Source organism: Lithobates pipiens, unplaced genomic scaffold (assembly GCF_037356315.1).
Source record: "Lithobates pipiens isolate NorthernLeopardFrog02 unplaced genomic scaffold, aLitPip1_a1.2 Scaffold_44, whole genome shotgun sequence".
NCBI lineage: Eukaryota > Metazoa > Chordata > Amphibia > Anura > Ranidae > Lithobates > Lithobates pipiens.
Genome location: NW_027507870.1, coordinates 3299687 through 3321750, shown reverse-complemented (window position 1 = coordinate 3321750; position 22064 = coordinate 3299687). Strand labels below are relative to the sequence as shown.

At 45.9% G+C, this 22064-nt stretch overlaps 1 protein-coding gene across 2 annotated transcripts in view; it reads right to left on the bottom strand.

Annotated features, from left to right (window-relative positions):
• The window catches only part of LOC143956893 (cytosolic phospholipase A2 gamma-like), a 352634-nt gene extending 331632 nt beyond the window's left edge, over positions 1-21002 (bottom strand). Inside the window, exons 1-3 of one of the 2 annotated variants that reach the window (XM_077467060.1) lie at positions 20848-21002; positions 20709-20766; positions 6026-6190 (exon numbers count right to left, since the gene is read on the bottom strand). In XM_077467060.1, the coding sequence (XP_077323186.1) occupies positions 6026-6190; positions 20709-20723 (180 nt within the window). In that variant the 5' untranslated portion in view covers positions 20724-20766; positions 20848-21002. The remainder of the gene's footprint in view (positions 1-6025; positions 6191-20708; positions 20767-20847) is intronic. The other variant, XM_077467061.1, reaches the window with a different exon arrangement.
• Positions 21003-22064: the final 1062 nt, after the last annotated feature.

Here is a 22064-nt window from a genome sequence, read left to right as displayed (position 1 = left end):
TGATGAGTGTACAATGTATGGGTGTGATGAGTGTACAATGTATGGGTGTGATGAGTGTACAATGTATGGGTGTGATGAGTGTACAATGTATGGGTGTGATGAGTGTACAATGTATGGGTGTGATGAGTGTACAATGTATGGGTGTGATGAGTGTACAATGTATGGGTGTGATGAGTGTACAATGTATGGGTGTGATGAGTGTACAATGTATGGGTGTGATGAGTGTACAATGTATGGGGTGTGATGAGTGTACAATGTATGGGTGTGATGAGTGTACAATGTATGGGTGTGATGAGTGTACAATGTATGGGTGTGATGAGTGTACAATGTATGGGTGTGATGAGTGTACAATGTATGGGTGTGATGAGTGTACAATGTATGGGTGTGATGAGTGTACAATGTATGGGTGTGATGAATGTACAATGTATGGGTGTGATGAGTGTACAATGTATGGATGTGATGAGTGTACAATGTATGGGTGTGATGAGTGTACAATGTATGGGTGTGATGAGTGTACAATGTATGGGTGTGATGAGTGTACAATGTATGGGTGTGATGAGTGTACATTGTATGGATGTGATGAGTGTACAATGTATGGGTGTGAGGAGTGTACACTGTATGGATGTGATGAGTGTACAATGTATGGGTGTGATGAGTATACAATGTATGGATGTGATGAGTGTACAATGTATGGGGTGTGATGAGTGTACAATGTATGGGTGTGATGAGTGTACAATGTATGGGTGTGATGAGTGTACAATGTATGGGTGTGATGAGTGTACAATGTATGGGTGTGATGAGTGTACAATGTATGGGGTGTGATGAGTGTACAATGTATGGGTGTGATGAGTGTACAATGTATGGGTGTGATGAGTGTACAATGTATGGGTGTGATGAGTGTACAATGTATGGGTGTGATGAGTGTACAATGTATGGGTGTGATGAGTGTACAATGTATGGGTGTGATGAGTGTACAATGTATGGGTGTGATGAGTGTACAATGTATGGGTGTGATGAGTGTACAATGTATGGGTGTGATGAGTGTACAATGTATGGGTGTGATGAGTGTACAATGTATGGGTGTGATGAGTGTACAATGTATGGGTGTGATGAGTGTACAATGTATGGGTGTGATGAGTGTACAATGTATGGGTGTGATGAGTGTACAATGTATGGGTGTGATGAGTGTACAATGTATGGGTGTGATGAGTATACAATGTATGGATGTGATGAGTGTACAATGTATGGGTGTGATGAGTGTACAATGTATGGGTGTGATGAGTGTACAATGTAGGGGTGTGATGAGTGTACAATGTATGGGTGTGATGAGTGTACAATGTATGGGTGTGATGAGTGTACAATGTATGGGATGTGATGAGTGTACAATGTATGGGTGTGATGAGTGTACAATGTATGGGTGTGATGAGTGTACAATGTATGGGTGTGATGAGTGTACAATGTATGGATGTGATGAGTGTACAATGTATGGGTGTGATGAGTGTACAATGTATGGGTGTGATGAGTGTACAATGTATGGGTGTGATGAGTGTACAATGTATGGATGTGATGAGTGTACAATGTATGGGTGTGATGAGTGTACAATGTATGGATGTGATGAGTGTACAATGTATGGGTGTGATGAGTGTACAATGTATGGGTGTGATGAGTGTACAATGTATGGGTGTGATGAGTGTACAATGTATGGGATGTGATGAGTGTACAATGTATGGGTGTGATGAGTGTACAATGTATGGGTGTGATGAGTGTACAATGTATGGGTGTGATGAGTGTACAATGTATGGATGTGATGAGTGTACAATGTATGGGTGTGATGAGTGTACAATGTATGGGTGTGATGAGTGTACAATGTATGGGTGTGATGAGTGTACAATGTATGGATGTGATGAGTGTACAATGTATGGGTGTGATGAGTGTACAATGTATGGATGTGATGAGTGTACAATGTATGGATGTGATGAGTGTACATTGTATCCATATTTTATATTAAATATTGGTTTTCTTTCTCAATTTTTTTCCATGTATATAACAAATAAAAAAATAAAAAAAAAAACATAGAGGTGATCAAATTCTACCAAAAAAACCCCCTCTATTTATGTGAAAAAAAAAATGATATAAATTAGACATGTGCAGAACAAAAAAATCAGTTTTGTTTCGTTTTGTTTCAATTTGCTATTTTAAATTAATTTGTTTAGTTATATTTGTTTTCGGAATTAGTTTTGTTTATTCGTTTTCACGTCAATTTTGAATAGTTTTCCAGCTTCCAAAAATAATAAAAAAAGTATAGAAGGCAGACGAGAGCGGACATACAGCTGGAGCCGAAACAACACGGCCAAACGCCCATCCTGCACGGGGCTACTGCCGTAGTCACCGAGCTGCACCTTGCGGGGTCATTTGGGTGCCGGGAGCGGTATCGGGGCTGCAAGTCACCGTGAGGCAAAAGAGACGGACGGGCGCCATCTTGGGGCCTATGGGCAGGCCGCCTCGCGCCACACACCACCAACGGGTCCCAGGCCTTCCGAAGCCCATACACACAGGACCGCGATCCGAATACCAGAGGACAGTACTGAGCGGACGTGGATCGACGCCGACGAGCCCCTCTATGTACCCAGGGCGGCGTTGGTGATGCGGGCGGCCACAAGGCAGTGTGCATACATGGGCGCCATCTTGGGGCCTTCGACCCGGTTGTTCCGAGCTGCCCACCACCGCCTGACACAAGGCATCCAGGCATCCCCTCACACAGGCGGAACCTGATCACCCGGCGACCGCTGCTGTGGAGCCCCAGGACACGGTCAGGACCCGCGGAAGTGCCAGCCACGACTAGGGCCTTCAACCTGGGCACACAGTGAGTACTGCAGAGCCTGCCTCACCCCCCCCCCCCCACCCTCATAGCCAACGTTGCCCGGCACCTGGTTCCTCCCAGAGACTTGATCATTGGGGAGTTCCCCCTGACACCCCATCCTGTAAGCCCTAGGTCATTTGGGGGACAGGAGCTGACAGTGGGACAACAAGAGCCAGCAGGCCTATTGACAAACTACCAGCGGCCATCTTGCTACACCCAGACTGCTTATCCCACTTATAAACCTACCTGCAATAGACTGACCTGGCTGTCCTGAACACAAAAGTACACCTGCAAGGATTGTACATAAGGTACACCCCCCCTCAGTCGCTAGTCTGCCACATACTTTAAGATCTAGTAATAGGGGCAGTGGCCTGGTGCATAGCCTATATGTTGTTGCCGTAAAACAACCCTGGTGACCTGGGGACCTGAGAAGTGAAAACGGATCATTTTGACTATGTCAACGCACTCACGGAGAAGTACACATACCCATACCCTGCGCTCTCTGGGGACCCCACAGAGCAAAACATCATCCGCAAACCTAAGCAAATTTAAATACTCAGGCAGCGGTAAACATACCAAAAAGACGCCCCCATAGAGCAACAGTATCATAGAAGACATGGAGGTCGATGAGGTCTCTCTACCAGCCTCTGAAGACTCAACTGCTGGTGCTAATAAGACTGAGCACCTGCTTACTTATGCGGCCATGACTGACATTGCGGCCGACATTAAAAGCTCCTTCACAGCAGCAATAACGAACATTAAAACTGAAATTCTGCGCCTAACGGAACAACTGGCAATAACTGATCATGCAGGGAAGAGAAGAGACAGAGCCCTGATAAGACTGGATGACATCGCAGCCACGCATTCCCAACACCTAATAGACATGAATCGGCAAATCGAAGATTTAGACAATCGAGGACGCAGAAACAACATCAGAATTAGAGGAGTACCTGAGACTGTTCCCCAAGAGCAAATTAGGCCAACTCTCACAGCCATATTTAATACCCTCATAGAAAGGCAGGGACAATCCCCTATTGATTTTGACAAGGCGCACAGGGCCCTCAGGCCTAGAGCACAAGACGGAAACCCCCCGAGGGACATCATTTGCTGTCTACCCAACTACTGCCTGAAGGAAGACATTCTTCAAAAGGCCAGGGCCAGAGATCGGATTGTGCATGAAGACGCTGTGATCCAACTCTTCCAGGACCTGTCGCCAATTACGCGGAGGGCCCTGAAGCCACTCCTGGAGGTACTACGGCACAAAGGAATTAGTTATAGATGGAAGTTCCCCTTCGCGCTTCCAGCAAACTTCCTGGAGAAACAATACGTACTCAAAGTACCAGGGGACCTCAACAAATTTTTGTGATGAGCTTCAGATTGATACCGTGGACCTCCCAGAATGGTACGGCGAGTTCCGCCCGCCCCCAGAAATGAACAACCCGCAATTCTCACCGGGACCGTCACATGCACAGTTGCCCTACCAACCCGGTAGACACCGCAGGAACCCAGACAGGAACAGTTTTGAGCCTCCGTACCCCTCCAGAAATGCCAGAAGCCCACGAGGGAGAGACACGAGAGACTACTGACCTGACGAAGCTGCTCACGAGTTTTGACCCTGCAAGCTGTGAACTGCCGCCACCCATTGAACAAGATGGTTGCTCGATTGCCTAAGGTTGACGTGCACAATGTTAACGCGAACGCTACACTCGAGTATAAATTACGCAAAGTCTATCACTGGTCAGAGTGACCTGCAACCACACCTGAACTTCTGCTTCCAACTGAACTGTGAGTACCAACTGTCACACCCTCTGTTGCCTCTCAGGTACAGTCTGGTAAAGTAAGCACTTGACCGAGACAAACGTCTCAACGGGTTCCTCTTACAGCATCCTGAACTCTGTGCAAGACACTCTGACCCTGCCATAGCGGAGACTTATGATACACACACGGGACTGTAGCTGAGCTGTATTAAGTATATATCTCGGGCCTATACTCCTTGTTAACAGGTTCAATGGGTTTGTTAAAAGGTTAAGTTATTTACTGTTTGTTGTCACATATCGGGTTAAAGAGTGTTACAATACCATTTTAGGTTGGCAGATTGGTATGTTTCAACTATCTTTGACCTGAATTGTTATTATCTAGGCTTGTTACTCTTCTTGGGTCCCTTCTCTTGGACAATTTTGTAAGTCCTTCATGGTTATGCACTGTTGATAGAGTTTTAAACATTAACGGTTAAATTGGGCACTGTCCAAAAGCAGTGTCATCACCCCATGCGACACCCTACGTGGCTAAAACTTCTCACCAAATTAGCCTTGCGTCTGATCAAGGACACCCTAATCTCAAGGGGGGAACCCCCCCCAGCCTGAAGTCTTGGGACCCCAGGTCCCATCGGACCTTCTGACAGGGTTACCTACTATGTAAAACAAGGACACACTTACTCTTTCCCTCTATCTATTGTGTATCACCACTGCGCTAAACAAAACACTATAAACTAAGCCGCCACTTTAAAAAAACAAAATGTGTACAATATTCCTTATCTAAACAATAGAAATAGCAGCGCTGAATATAAATCCACACCAGTGAATTCAAAAATATTAAAGATGATAGACCCAGTCCAGTGAACATGAATTACTAAATGTTACTACACTGTGCAAGCCCTGCCCCGAGCATACAAAAAAATTACAAAAAATTAATTAATAATTTGTATCGAAATTAATTAACACAAATTGTTATATAGTGCATATCACCAGATGAATAGTGATAACAAATATATACGATCTGTTGAAAAAAAAAAAATATCCTGTGACTAAATATTATTCAACACTAAAAAATAAATAAACAAGTAACGAGAATCAAATGAATTGTTTCAAGTTCTATCAAACAATGTCCACTTCCTAAAAACATTGTTACCAACACCACTGTGAAAAGTTCCTGAGAATATAATGTATCCCAGTAAAATCATAGTCCATACGTTGAATCTTCAGATCATAATCCAAATAATGGAATAGTGAAAAAAAAACGTTTAACCAGTGTCTCTTGAATAAACAGCAGATTACATCTACACTCCTCCACCACACCGCTCTAGATGTGACTCCTCTCCCCTTATGTGAATACACTCACCCGCTGTATATGCCTCACACTTTCGTGTTTGGCTGGATGTGCTTTTACCTCTTTACAGGGTTTAAATGGGGTATCCAGGTTTCCACTCCAGAATGCAGGGCTAGTGCCACGGCTGTTCTCATAGACGCCATGGATGTTTCCATAGGTGTCACGGCTGTTCTCATAGACGCCACAGATGTTTCCATAGGTGTCACGGCTGTTCCCATAGATACTCTCATGCAACAAAGAAAAGATTTGCTTCTATAGCGTGATACAGTATAAAACTTTTTAATCACACATAAAAATCTCTCACATTGCACTCACATCAAAGGATGAATAAACACGCCAAATATAAAAATTCACAGCACTCTTGAGTAACCCATACTGAAGCATAGGTGGTCACGGCGGACCCAGGATATGCGGGAATAATGGATAGTCTCTCACCGCTCCTTAACTGTACCGCCGCTTTACAGGGATCAATGTAAGATGTTCAGCATCCTATATGTATCTCTCTCATTCGCCTAGTAGCCAAAATCCGACATGTTTCGTCATAAAATTGACTTAATCATGGACCTGGTCACTAGGCAAGACAAACTGACTTATATTTTCCCCAAACTGCTCTCAATGGGCGGTGTATAATCACCACACATGCGCATCACCTGTGTCCCCAATTCCATCAATGCTTCAGTTCACACTGCTCATTAATCCAGAGTAGTGATGGCCGAACAGTTCGCCCGGCGGTCGTTTCGCGGCGAATTTCGGCTGTTCGCGGTCCGCCAGTTCGGCGGACTATTGGCGTTGTTCGCCCGGCGGACTTCCGTGTTTTTACTGTGTAAAGGAACTTTGACCTTATGACACATCCATCATGGGGTACAGGACAGCCAATTGAGACATGACAGCACATGGACACTTGGACATTCCCCCTAACCTATAAATACACCCGATCTGGTGGCCATTTTACATTCTTTCTTCTGTCACTATAGGGAAAGGTTGCTGTTTGGAGCAGGGACAGATAAAACGCTAGCTATTTGGTACACAAAAGTTCTTTTCAGGACTGGTATAGGTGTTAGGTGTATATAGGTTTGCTGTGCTACTGATTGTTGCAGCAGCCTGAGTGTCTTTTGTCAGTTTAGAGAAAGGGACAGGACGCTGTGTGCTGCTATTTTAGGGACAGCCAGATTAGTCATCATCATCATCATCATCATCATTAGCTGTTACTATCAGGTCCACAAAAGTGCAATTCGAGTAACCAGTTATTGTTCCAGTCTCCTCTGTTTTGCCAGTTTGTATAGGGACAGGAAGGAAGCAGTGTTGTCAGGCAGTGAGGGTCAGTTTAAACAGTTGCTGTTACTATTAGTTCCACAAAGGTTCTTTTCAGGACTGGTATCAGTGGTATGGTAATAGGCTTGTACACGTATAATATTCTTTCTTCCAAATATCGAAAGAATATTATACTTGACTGCTGCCCTTCTGCTGCAGTCTGCTAATCATTCACAACTCACTTGTTCCACAAAGCTCTTTATCAGGACTGGTAACTTGGTCTGTGTAGGGTGCTACAGTACATAGGGTTGAGTGTGGTACAGTCTGCTGTTCTGTAAGGACTGCTATCGGTCCACAATAGATAGGGTTGAGGTGCACCACTGCTGACCGCTGCCCTATACTGCAGCAGTCCTTCAGCAGTATAGGGACTGACGTACAGTCTGCTAATGAGTCACACACAACCTACTTGGTCCACAAAGGTCCTTATAAGGACTGGTAACTTGGTGAAGGGTGCTACAGTACATAGGGTTGAGTGAGGTACAGTCTGCTGTTCTGTAAGGACCGCTATCGGTCCACAATACATAGGGTTGAGGTGCACCACTGCTGACCGCTGCCCTATACTGCAGCAGTCCTTCAGCAGTATAGGGACTGACGTACAGTCTGCTAATCAGTCACACACAACCTACTTGGTCCACAAAGGTCCTTATAAGGACTGGTAACTTGGTTGACCACTGCCCTATACTGCAGCAGTCCTTCATCGGTATAGGGACTAAGAGTTTTGTCACAGGGTGATTTAAAAAATGACAGGCAGAGGAAGAGGCAGGCCCTTCCGCAGGGGTGGTAGGGGTAGGGCAGGAGCACCAGCCTTGAGCCAAAGTGGGAAGTTGCAGAAGGTGCGTTCAATTACTTTAAAGGACGCACCAGACTTGGTTGAATGGCTCGCTCAGCCTTACTCTTCTGCACCTTCCTCATCCTCTCGATCTGCACCCTCTTCTTCACTCTCTGCTATGTGCACCCCCAAAGACACTACCACCAACAACACCACCACAACCACCACCACATACCTTCCACTTGAGTCACAGGAATTATTTTCCGATCCATATCAAGACATTTCTGATGCGCAGCCACTCTTGGTATTGGATCAGGTAGAGGAGGTAGCAACAACCGCTACTCAGCAGTCTGACGACAGTACCCAGATCAGCCCAAGGAGGAGGTTGGTCCCCGGTGTTGCTGCCTACTCCGAGATCTCTACTTATAGCGGTGGGGAAGGTGACGTTGATGATGACGTGTCTAGTGATGTCACGTGGGTGCCCACAAGAGAGGAAGAGGAGGGGAGTTCAGAGGGAGATATGGACCAGCAGATAGGGAGGAGAAGCAGGAATAACTTACATTGCACAGGAGGGACAAAGCAGACTGCAAATGTATCAGGAGCGAGTCATCGACCATGTACGGTCACATCTCGCGCTCCCAGGACACCGGCACATGGCTCCGCAGTGTGGGCTTTTTTAAACGTGTCAGCTGCTGACAATAGCGTTGCCAACTGCAATCTTTGCAGTCAACGCATTAGTCGCGGTAAGCCCAACACTCACCTAGGGACGACTGCCTTAAGAAGGCACATGGGCAGCCATCACCGAGCCGAGTGGGAGCAACGGAACACACAAAGCCACACTGCAGGCTCTCACCGTCCAGCCTCATCTTCTACTTCTCCTTCTCCTCTCTCCTCACAATTGTCCTCCACTCCACCTTCCATCACGCCAAGCTCACGTTTTTCTGCAAAAAGGCAGGCTTCCGTGGGCCTAATGTTCGAGCGTCAAAAAATGATGACGCCGGATAACCCTCTTGCCCAACGGTTGACGGCTGGCTTGTCAGAACTGATAGCCCGCCAACTACTGCCATATAAACTGGTGGACTCGGAGGCCTTTCGAAAATTTGTGGCCATTGGAACACCACAATGGAAGGTCCCAGGAAGGAAGTATTTCTCAGAGAAGGGCATCCCAGAGCTATATGGCCATGTTCAGCGGCAAGTGAATGTATCTCTGGCACACAGTGTCGGTGCCAAGATACATCTGACCACAGACACGTGGTCTAGCAAACACGGGCAGGGAAGCTATATCACTTTTACTGCCAACTGGGTGAACGTTATGACGGCCGTCAAGCATGTAACCCGTGGCACCCGTGTAGATTTGGTTTTAACGCCACGGATTGCATGCAGGCCTGACTCTTCTTCTCCTCCTCCTCCTACTCCATCCTCCTACCTCTCCTCCTCAGCTGCCTCCTCCTTTTCTGCTGCTAGCGTCTCTTCCGCTGCACCGCCCAAGCTCCCCAGAACCTATTCCACATGCCAGGTGAGACGTTGCCATGCCGTGCTGCGTCTGTTGTGCCTGGAAGCCAAGAGCCACACTGGCCCGGCACTCCTTTCAGCTTTGCGTTCACAGGCAGATCAGTGGCTAACACCGCTCAATTTGACAGTTGGTAAAGTGGTGTGTGACAACGGTGCCAATCTGCTTAGCGCATTGAAACAGGGCAAAATCACGCACGTGCCATGCATGGCACATGTCTTAAACTTGGTCGTGCAGCGATTCCTTGTCAAATACCCTGGGGTCCAGGACATCTTGCGGCAGGCAAGGAAAATCTCGGCCCATTTCAGAAGATCTTACACGGCCATGGCTCGCCTTGCTGACATTCAGCGGCGACACAATCTGCCGGTCAGACGTCTTATTTGCGATTGCCCGACGCGATGGAACTCAACCTTCTATATGCTTGATAGGCTGCTCCAGCAGAAACGTGCAGTTAACGTCTACCTGTATGAACTCTGCAGCAGAAACGGTTCTGGGGAGCTGGGGTTTTTTTCACCGCGCCAGTGGCTGCTCATGCGCGACGCATGCAGACTTCTGCGGCCATTTGAGGAGATCACCAAACTGGTCAGTCGCAGCCATGGCGCCATCAGTGACATGGTACCTTATGCCTTCTTTATGGAGCGTGCATTGCGTCGTGTCATTGATCAAGCTGTGGAGGAGCAGGAGCAGGAAGGTGAGGAAGTCGCAATGCTGGATGAATTCCCAGGGGGGGCTACTCTATCTGAGACAAGTCAACAACAGGAGTCTGAAGAGGAGTCAGAGGAGGATGGTGCCGGGGCGGATGAGGAGGAGCAAGAAGAGCATGCTTTAAACCTTTCTGGGATCCCTGTTGTGCGTGGATGGGGAGAGGAGAATGAAGAGGACGACATTATCCTGGATGATGAGCAGGAGCCAGGCCACCACAACGCTTCCACTTTAGTGCAAATGGGGGCCTTCATGCTCCAGTGTTTTAATAGGGACCCCCGTATAAAAAGCATAAGGGTCAAGGACCAGTACTGGGTGGCAACGTACTTAGACCCCCGGTACAAACACAAAATGGCGGAAATGTTACCGCCGTCGCAGAGGGCTGTCAGAATGCAGCACTTCCAGGCCTTGCTTCGAGAAATGCTGCATTCTGCTTTTACGTGCACTGGCAGAGGAGCAATTCCCACTCCCAGAGAAGGAGTTGCGGGTACCAATCCAACAGCGCCTGCAAGAAGAGGCCGGTTTGAAGATGTGTTGGTGACTTCGGATATGAGGTCATTCTTTCAGCCGACCCATCGACAGGTGTCATCCGGATCCAGCATCAGGGAACGCCTAGACCATCATGTGTCCGACTACATTGGGTTAACGGCCGATGTGGACGCTCTGAGGAGTGATGAACCCCTGGACTACTGGGTGGGCAGGCTTGACCTCTGGCCAGAGCTTGCCCAATTTGCAATCGAACTGTTGGCTTGCCCCTCATCCAGTGTCCTGTCCGAAAGGACGTTCAGCGCAGCAGGGGGGATCGTGACCGATAAGCGTACTCGCCTAGCTCACGACAGTGTTAACTACCTCACATTTCTAAAAATGAATGAGGCATGGATCTCGGAGGAATTCAACACATGTGACCAGTAGACCATGTATATGTCTATAAACAATTTTTTTAATCAAGCACACAGACCTTCTTTCTTCATTTGGCTCACTTCCTTGTCCCAAAAAAGCACACCGTACTATATGCCCCTACCCTCCTCTTTGAAGAGGTTGAGCGGTGTCATATTTCTACTGGGGCTGCTTATGAGGGGATCACACCATCCCTGTGCTGTGCTGACTTCCTCCTGGGGGTTCTTATTATGAGGGGATCACACCATCCCTGTGCTGTGCTGACTTCCTCCTGGGGGTTCTTATTATGAGGGGATCACGCCATCCCTGTGCTGTGCTGAGTTTCTCCTGGGCCTGCTTATTATGAGGGGATCACACCATCCCTGTGCTGTGCTGACTTCCTCCTGGGGGTTCTTATTATGAGGGGATCACACCATCCCTGTGCTGTGCTGACTTCCTCCTGGGGGTTCTTATTATGAGGGGATCACACCATCCCTGTGCTGTGCTGACTTCCTCCTGGGGGTTCTTATTATGAGGGGATCACGCCATCCCTGTGCTGTGCTGAGTTTCTCCTGGGCCTGCTTATTATGAGGGGATCACACCATCCCTGTGCTGTGCTGACTTCCTCCTGGGGGTTCTTATTATGAGGGGATCACACCATCCCTGTGCTGTGCTGACTTCCTCCTGGGGGTTCTTATTATGAGGGGATCACACCATCCCTGTGCTGTGCTGACTTCCTCCTGGGGGTTCTTATTATGAGGGGATCACGCCATCCCTGTGCTGTGCTGAGTTTCTCCTGGGCCTGCTTATTATGAGGGGATCACACCATCCCTGTGCTGTGCTAACTTCCTCCTGGGGGTTCTTATTATGAGGGGATCACACCATCCCTGTGCTGTGCTGACTTACTCCTGGGGCTGCTTACGGTGCTGCTGTCAGTGCTGTATATCACGCTGCTGATGTCATTGCTCTCTATCACAGTGCTGTTGTCAGATGACTCTATCACGGTGCAGGTGTCATTGCTGTATGTCACGCTTCTGATGTCAGTGCTCTCTATCACGGTGTTGCTGTCAATGCTGTATGTCACGGTGCTGGTGTTAATGCTTTATGTCACTCTGCTGATGTCAGTGCTCTCTATCACGGTGCTGTTGTCAGATGCCTCTATCACGGTGCAGGTGTCATTGCTGTATGTCACGCTGCTGGTGATCATCTCCTGCACCCTCTTCTTTGCCTACCCTGGTCCCTGACCTTCCCTCTCCTCCATTGCCTTCATGCGCCCCACAGTCCTGAATTGTCAGAACAATTTCACATATAAAAAAAGAATGCTTGTAGTTGTCGATCCCAAATTCACCTCATACATGTGTTATGTCATTGGCCATGTGGTGGGACTATGTTTGCCCAGCTAATAATTATCTTGTGGCTGCAAATTTGACCTAAAGGTTTGCGAAGTTTGCCTCCCATTGAAGTCAATGGGGCCCGTCGCGAACGTTCCGTTTCGCGAACTATCGGCCGCGTTCGCGGTCCGCGTTCCCGAAATGTCCCATCGGAAGTTCGTCCATCACTAATCCAGAGTCAATCCATGATGCAATCTGACAAGCTTCTAAAGATTATATATAAATATCATTCCAACAATCTAAAACTCAATTGCACAAAAGTAAAAGTAGATTAATACTCTATACAGATATTGGTAGTGAATAGTAGCAGAGAATTTCCACAAGGGGAGTCGCTCTTAACATATCAATCTGCATCAGCATATATAGCGTCCTATCTCCCCCAATTTCTATTGCTATCCTATATCAGATGCTACATGCATTGGAGAAGGGGGGTGACCTGCAGACTTAAAATAAACAAATTGGAAATGGGTTTTATTGATATCTATATTTCCATTAAGGAGAACTAGATACCACACATGAGACAAATATAATTAATGCATTCAAAAATGCCTTATGACTTAATAACATCTGACCCATTTACATGGATCATGCCCGCATGCAGGGGAATACACCTGCATTAACCCATATGTATATATCACTAATTAAGTCACTGGTCCTATTTAAACTAAAATTACAAAACTATATAAAAATATATAAGATTACATATATTTATATATGTGTGATCACACTGCTTGCAGTGCGCGTGCAACACACATATATACAAAATCCTGCTACTGGTGTTCCTCAAAGTGCAATGACACACCATGGCACTGGAACCCCTTCCAGATGTTTCCTGGATGTTCAGAGATTCGCACTCCCAACATCCGTCAATCCATGATGCAATCTGACAAGCTTTTAAAGATTATATATAAATATCATTCCAACAATCTAAAAACTCAGCGCTGCTATTTATATTGTTTAGATAAGGAATATTGCACACATTTTGTTTTTTTAAAGTGGCAGCTTAGTTTATAGTGTTTTGTTTAGCGCAGTGGTGATACACAATAGATGGAGGGAAAGAGTTATGCCCCGTACACACGATCCGAAAATCGTACGGAAAATACCGCTTTCGAAGCGATCGTACGATAATCCGATATTATTCTATCGGACATGCACGGAAATTTTTTTCGTACGATGCCAGATCGTACAATTTTCATTTAATCAGTACAGCTATCGTTCGAAAATGCAATACAAATGCATTACAACACATGACATCACTTCCGAATTTTTTTTCTGTCGTGCGGGAATTTTCGTGACTTTAGTAAACTCATCAGATTCGATCTGAGATTAGCATGCAATAAAAAACGGACGATCATTCGTCCGATAATCTCATCGTGTGTATGGGGCATAAGTGTGTCCTTGTTTTACATATGCCACTGGTGTGGATTTATATTCAGCGCTGCTATTTCTATTGTTTAGATAAGGGTTACCTACTAGTAGTACCACACTGCTCTACTACACAGCGCAACTCATACCACTATCTGCTATCATACCTCCCGCTATCCCCAGCAGGGGAAGTACCACCATACTTTGGAACGAGCCAGACATCGGTCTGACCCATTCCACGGGGGGGCAGATTGATCTGCCCCTTCAACCCACCCTACCCGTTCCACCTCCCCCCTCCCCCTACTTACCCCCACTCCCTATTCACATAGCCGCCTCCTCACTCCTACACTACCCCTACCCGCCTACACCCCACGATAGCAGCGGGTCCGGATCATACTGATTGACTACTCTGTATCCTCAAAACATACCCCTCTTGAAGTCCCGCCTTCACCATGGCATACGCTTATCTGGGGAAAACTCCTACCATCCTCTCCCATAATGTGAACGGTCTAAATGTGCCCGAAAAGAGGTCTAAACTATTGAGGGAACTTAAAAAAGCCCGACCCTTAGTTGTCTTCCTACAAGAAACTCATTTTAAAAGCAGTAATATCCCTAGACTCACTGACAACACCTTTACCACAGTGTACCACGCCACCAACCCCCCGGCCAAAACTAAAGGAGTATCCATCCTCCTCCACAAAGATGCTCCCTTTGTGCTGAAGCAACAATTGGTAGACCCTGAGAGGCGATTCCTACTCCTCAAAGGCTCATGGGAAGGGTCCCCTATAACTTTTGCCAATGTATACTTCCCGAATACCTCCCATATATCTTTCTGCAACAAAATCATAGAGGAACTCAAATGGTTCGCAGAAGGATGTATCCTCCTTGGAGGAGACTTTAATGTCCCCCTCGCACCCCTCAAAGATACTTCCACTGGACACACGCAAGTACCGTATAGAACGCTCAAAAGAATAAAAGCTCTACTGCAGTCACTAACACTAATGGATACATGGAGATCCATGCACCCCACAGGCAGGGACTACTCCTTTTTCTCCGCACCACACAAAAAATACTAGAGAATAGATATGATATTCATATCGCAAAGGGACCTTAGCAACCTGCTCTCAGCGGAGATAGGCATTATAGCCCTCTCCGACCATGCACCTACGGCGGTTACATTACAGCTAAAAGGGTCACGCAAGTCCATATTTAACTGGAGACTGAACTCCAACCTCCTCATTGACCCAATAAATATAATTTATAAAAGAGGACATCCTACACGCCATCAACACTTATTTTGCTCACAACATTGACACTGACATGACCCCTCTGAATAATTGGGAGGCACACAAATCTGTGATTAGAGGCGAACTTATTAAATGGGGAGCCCGGAAAAAGAGGGAAAGAGGGAAATTAATAATCTCTCCCAGCAAATAGCAAACTTGAATTGCAACACAAACAATCCCAATCACTCAAAGTAGAAAATCAATTAACACAACATAGGACCGCCCTAAGACTTCTGTTAGACATGAAACTTAAACGCTCCCTGTTTTTTAAGAAAAGCATTTTTTACGAATACGGAGACAAGAGTGGTAAATAACTGGCCAAAGCCCTAAAAGACGCCACGCTGGCGAACCATATCCACGCTCTGAAAGATAGGGAAGGTACTTTAAAACACATCCCGGAAGAAATAGCACATATATTCCATACCTACTATTCTAAACTGTATAAACTTCCAGCCCAACACAAACCACCTCACCTTACGTACACAAAACGGGATAACATACATGATTTCCTAAAGAATAGCAGACTTCCCTCACTGACAGTAGAGGATACAAACGCACTTGAGGACCCCATAACTGCCACTGAAAACTCAAACGCGATTGCCGACCTGAAAGCAGGGAAGAGCCCCAGACCCGACGGCTTCACGTCACAATATTATAAAACTTACACTAACGCCCTAATAAAGCCCCTCCATTCAGCCTTTAATTTCTTGGCAAAGAACCAACACGACTCCCAATCTTTCCTCATGGCGCATATAGCAGTGATTCCCAAGCCCAACAAAGAACACATGGACTGCGCGAACTTCTGACCCATCTCACTCCTTAACATAGACCTCAAACTCCTAGCCAAAATCCTAGCCAATAGACTAAAACCCTTTTAGCGAACATAATCGGCCCTGAACAAGTGGGATTCATGCCGGGGAGGGAGGCCCGTGACAACACCATTAAGGCCTTGAACTTAATACATTTTGCGCGCAAATTTGGCACCAAGGGCATGCTGCTCTCTACCGATGCCGAGAAGGCCTTTGATAGGGTTTCCTGGGATTACATGATGGCTACGTGCTCGCACATTGGCCTTGGAGGAAACATGTTGTCATGGATCTCAGCTCTCTATCGGAACCCCCAAGCCAAAATCAAAATTAACAATATTTTCTCAGAACCTATATCCATCCATAATGGCACACGCCAAGGCTGCCCCTTGTCACCCCTCCTCTTTATCCTAACCCTAGAGCCTCTAATTAAAACTATTAATCTAAACACTGACATCCAGGGATTTACGTTAAGGGATAGAGAATACAAAATTGCTGCTTATGCTGATGACCTCCTATTCTTTCTCACCAACCCCCACATCTCGATACTTAATCTACACAAAGTATTTCAAACCTTTGGGTATATATCCAACTTTAAAATAAACCAGTCCAAATCAGAAGCCCTGAATCCCACCCTACCACAGAACCTCCTCGAAAATCTACAAAACAACCACCCTTACAAATGGGAATGGGGCGCCCTTAAGTATTTGGGTATAAATTTATCCAGTGACATTGAAAAATTATATGATGCAAACTATAAACCCCTACTTGCCACGATCAAAAAGGACCTCGTCAAGTGGAATGCAAAAATGTTTTCCTGGTTTGGGAGGGCCGCCATATTAAAGATGACGGTACTCCCTAAACTTCTGTATGTATTTAACACCCTACCAATTAAAATGTCAGAACTCTTCTTTAAAACATTAAACCAAATTCAGAGGCGATTCTTGTGGGCTGATAAGAAACCTAGAATCTAATTCCGACATTTAACACTGGCTAAAAGAGATGGGGGTATAGGACTACCCATGTCACGAGAGTGATAGACTGGCATTGCCATGGCCTGAATAAGGACTGGGTCCAATTAGAAAACAATCTGGCAAAGCGCGGCACCCTCTACCTCCCATGGTCGCTTCATTCCAGAAAGCCCAAACTTATAGATCACCCATTAATTGAAACTACAATACAGATCTGGCAAGCACTGGTAAAGTCACAAAAAATCGCAACAAACCCAGGTCCCCTGACGCCACTCGCGAATAACCCCAAATTCATCCCTGGCCTACACCACAACCTACCACAAGACTTTTTAGTACGCACTTGTATATCAGGTACACAAGTTAAGTCATTTGAAACATAGACCGCAGAGGTGGGGGAGCTGTTTCCTGGAAGTTGGTTTTACATTCAACTAAAGGATTTCCTGGTAAACAACAAACACAAAAATCAATTTCGCCTCCCATTGACTCAGATTGAGAAGATATGTCTACAGAGATCACCAATAACGAACACCACGTCTCTTGCATACTCGATGCTAACTCAAGCGTCACAAGCTGACAAAAATAAATTCAAAACAAAGTGGGAACGTGATCTCAAGACCAGCATATCTGAGGAGCAATGGAATAAGGCATGCGTTCTGGCACACAAGTGTTCCTTAAGCTCCAAATACCAGGAAATATCCTATAAAATTTTAGCTCAATGGTATATTACGCCACAAAAAATCAGGAGATGGTCTCCCTCCACCTCAGATACGTGCTGGAGATGTAAAACACACACGGGTACCTTCCTGCACATATGGTGGGAGTGCCCGCTAATAAAAAACCTATTGGGATGCAATCAAATCCTGGGTAAAACACATAACAGAAACTCGCCTGGAACTGAATGCGGCCACATGCTTGATCAATCTGGTCCCCACCAATTTAAGCCGCTGCAAAAAATCATTGTCCAGACACTTACTCACGGCCGCTAAAACACTGATACCAATTCACTGGAAAACAACCAAAACCCCGAGCATTACAGACTGGCTAGACAGAGTACAATATATCTACAAGATGGAGGAGATCGTGGCTACCAAACATGAAAATAGCACAAACTTTATCAAAACATGGCAACCATGACTGGCCTTCACACTCTCCCCTGAATTCCGTACGTTTAGAGATTAAACTCTTTAGCATCTTTTGACCCTCAACATGGTGGGAGCAAAGCTTAAACCGGCATAGAGCATTTCTAATTAACAGAGTTATATATGATAGCAATGGGCTGATCGCACACCCCCCCCTCCTTACCCCCTACCTCCCCCTCCCCCCCCACACCCTCCACACCATACTCACCCGTCCCAAAATATCATACACTACTTAGCGTCTTCAATTGTGTACTTACTTCAACTTAGCTGCTAACCAAATTGGAACACAGTGGAGATGTATTTATATGTTTTATTGTTTACAGATTGACTGCAATGATATGTGTATTCAGACTTTGACTGTAAACCTGATCTTATTTTCAATAAAACCTTTGATTGAGAAAAAAAAAAGAATAGAAAATAAGGGAATATAACAGAAAAAAAATCATTCATTTTTATTTTTCTATTCTATTCCTTTATTTTGTATACTATTTTATTGTCTTTGGAAATTGGAAAACTACCGTATATACTCGAGTATAGGCCGACCCGAATATAAGCCGAGGCCCCCAATTTACCCCCAAAAAAACTGGCAAACTTATTGACTCGTGTATAAGCCGAGGGTGAGACATGCCTGTCCATCCCTGTGTGTGTGTCCGTCCATCCCTGTGTGTCCGTCCATCCCTGTGTGTCCGTCCATCCCTGTGTGTCCGTCCATCCCTGTGTGTCCGTCCATCCATCCCTGTGTGTGTGTGTGTCCATCCATCCATCCATCCCTGTGTGTGTGTGTCTCCATCCATCCATCCATCCATCCCTGTGTGTGTGTGTCTCCATCCATCCATCCATCCATCCCTGTGTGTGTGTGTCTCCATCCATCCATCCATCCATCCCTGTGTGTGTCTCCATCCATGTGTGTGTGTGTGTGTGTGTGTGTGTGTGTGTGTGTGTGTGTGTGTGTGTGTGTGTCCAGCCTACCTTTGTCCCGAGCCTCCGTCCCGTGCCTTGCCTCCGTCCCGTGCCGTGCCTTGCCTCCTTGCATCCGTCCCGTGTCGTGCCTTGCCTTGCCCCCGTCCCGTCCCGTCCCGTGCCGTGCCGTCCCGTGCCCTCTTCGTCGGCGGCCATTGTAAAGTTCAAAAGCTGCGCCGCCGCCTTCGCCTGTGATAGGCGGAACACTGAATTTCCCAGCAGCCTGTGTTCCGCCTATCACAGACGTCGTATCATCCTCGTCCGTAGTACGAGGATGATACGATGTCCGTGATAGGCGGAACACAGGCTGCTGGGAAATTCAGTGTTCCGCCTATCACAGGCGAAGGCGGAGCCGGAGGCGCGGCTTTTGAATAGAATGGCCGCTGTCTGTCTGCTCGACACGCTGATCGAGCGGGCAGACAGCGATGACTCGAGTATAAGCCGAGGGGGGCACTTTCAGCCTCAAAAAAGAGGCTGAAAATCTCGGCTTATACTCGAGTATATACGGTAATCGAATTTGAAAACAATTAGAAAACTATTCCAAATGGAATTATTTAAATTCGGTACTATTCTAATTAGGTAATTTCGGATATATATCCGAATAACAAAAATTTGTCTGAAATTTAATTCGGAACGAAAACGAACCGCACATGCATAACATAAATGTGATTTGGATACAGCACTGCGTGATGGCGTAATCACTGTAAGCCCTTGTACACACGGTCGGATAATCTGTCGGAATGCGTTTTATCGGACCATGTCGTCAGATAATCCGACTGTGTGTGGTATGCATCGGACTGATTCGGTCCGAATCTCCATCCGACCCAAATTTTCAACATGTTGGAAAGATTTCCCGATCAACTGGGCCGGACAGACCTAATCCGATCATGTGTAGAGCATTTTCATCGGACCAAGTGCCACGCATGCTCAGATCAAATTCCTACATCAAAGCTATTGTCTACTAGTCTGAATGTAGTCCCATCGTAACGAAATTACGTCATCACGTTCTGAAAGATCGGATTTTTCGCCAACTTGGCCCGACCGTGTGTATGCAACAGTTTCGGACACAATCCGTCGGACTAAATCCGACGGGCAAAATCCGACAGATTTGGTTGCCAAAATCTCCGACCGTGTGTACGTGGGCTAAAGCCGCGTACACACGGGGCGGACTGTATGGCCTACTTAGTCCGTCATACAATCCGACGGACAGTCCATCATACTTTCGAATGAACGGACTTGACCACACACGGATGAACAAACAGTCCGTCGAAAGCTTGCGCGATGACGTGTACAGCACGTACGACGGGACTAGAAATAGGAAGTCCAATACACAGCAATGCACCCTTCCGTCGTGTAAATCCTTTCTGGGCATGCGTCATTCTTAGTCCGTCCGACTAGCATACTGACGAGCGGATTGTCCGCTGAAACCAAAGTATGACGGACAGAATTTCGAAAATTCCGAAATACTTAGTACGCCAGACTGCACGCTGAAAAAGTCCGCTGAAGCCCACACATGAGCGGACTGTCCGCTGAAATGTGTTTCGACGGACTAAGTAGGCCATACAGTCCGCCCGTGTGTACGCGGCATAAGAGTTAAAGTAGCACAATACTGAAATGATTTGATATCACTGATGGAAATTAATAGAAAGTCACTCACCTCATTGGCCGCCATTGGAGATGAAGGTAGGTCACCGCTTATCTCCCAAGATGTAAATCTGATAAAACAGAATGCAGTAGTGAGACTTGTGAAGAGGAGGAGCTCAGATATACAGAAGACGGGATGGAGATGGCTGTACCAGTAATCAGATGATGGGAGAAGTGTGGTTGGGAAGGTTTATTGGAACGTGTGGAGTTTTGAGTCTTTTATAACCCTGATGTGATGTAATATGATTGGTCGGTTTCCAGACTCCTCCAGTGAGGTTATCAGAAGACGTCAGGTCGCTGTTGATGAAGTTGCTCATACAATAACTCTTACAAGCAAATGCAGGCTTCAATGTTATAAAGATTTCAAAACAGGAACTCTAAAAAAACTGACATAGACAACAAAAAACAATGTAAATGATATGCGAAAGTCCATAGCAGTCCAAAGTTTAAATCAGTATTTTTTGCTATGGCGATTGTTGCAATATTTTATGTCACGTGATATTTACGCCGTGGTTTTTCAAACACAGCTTTTTTAAAATAAAAAAACAAAAAACTTTTAATGCAACAAAAACACAAAATATATAATACAATATAGAAAACAATTTTATGGTAAAATATGTAAGATGATGTTGTGCAAAATAGATACCTAACATGTCACGTTTTTAAAATTGCGCACGCTCGTGGAATGGACACAAACTTTGGCACTTAATAAAATCTCCACAGGCAACGCTTTTAAAAATGTTTACAGATTACTGATTTAGAGTTACAGAGGGGGTCTAACGCTAAAATTATTGCTCTCACAATGTGTGGTGCAAATACTGTGTGTGCAATTTACGTATGCGTTTGCTTCTGAGCGCAAGTACAGAGGAATAGTGGCACTTTCATTTTTTTTATCCGATCACTTTCATTTTTATTACAAGGAATGTATGCATACCTTGTAATACATATAAGGGATGGCAGGTCCTCTTTAGGAAGAGATCTGGGGTCTATTCAACACCAAATATCTCCTTTAACTTTAATGCCACGTACACACGACCGGACTTTGAGGGACTAGGTCCGACAGACATTCGGCGGAGTTCTGACGGAGTTCTGACAGAGTTCTGACGGACTTTCCGAATGAACGGACTTGGCCACACACAATCACACCAAAGTTCCACGGATTCGAACGCGATGACGTACGACCGGACTAGAATAAGGAAATTCACAACCAGTAGCCAATAGCTGCCCTCGCGTCGGTTTTTGTCCGTCGGACTAGCATACACACGAGCGGAACGAACTGGGTCCGGCGGAGTTCTGTCGGAAAAATTTGAAACATGTTCCATTTCTAAAGTCTGTCAGACTTTTGCAAATCAAAAGTCCGCTGCAGCCC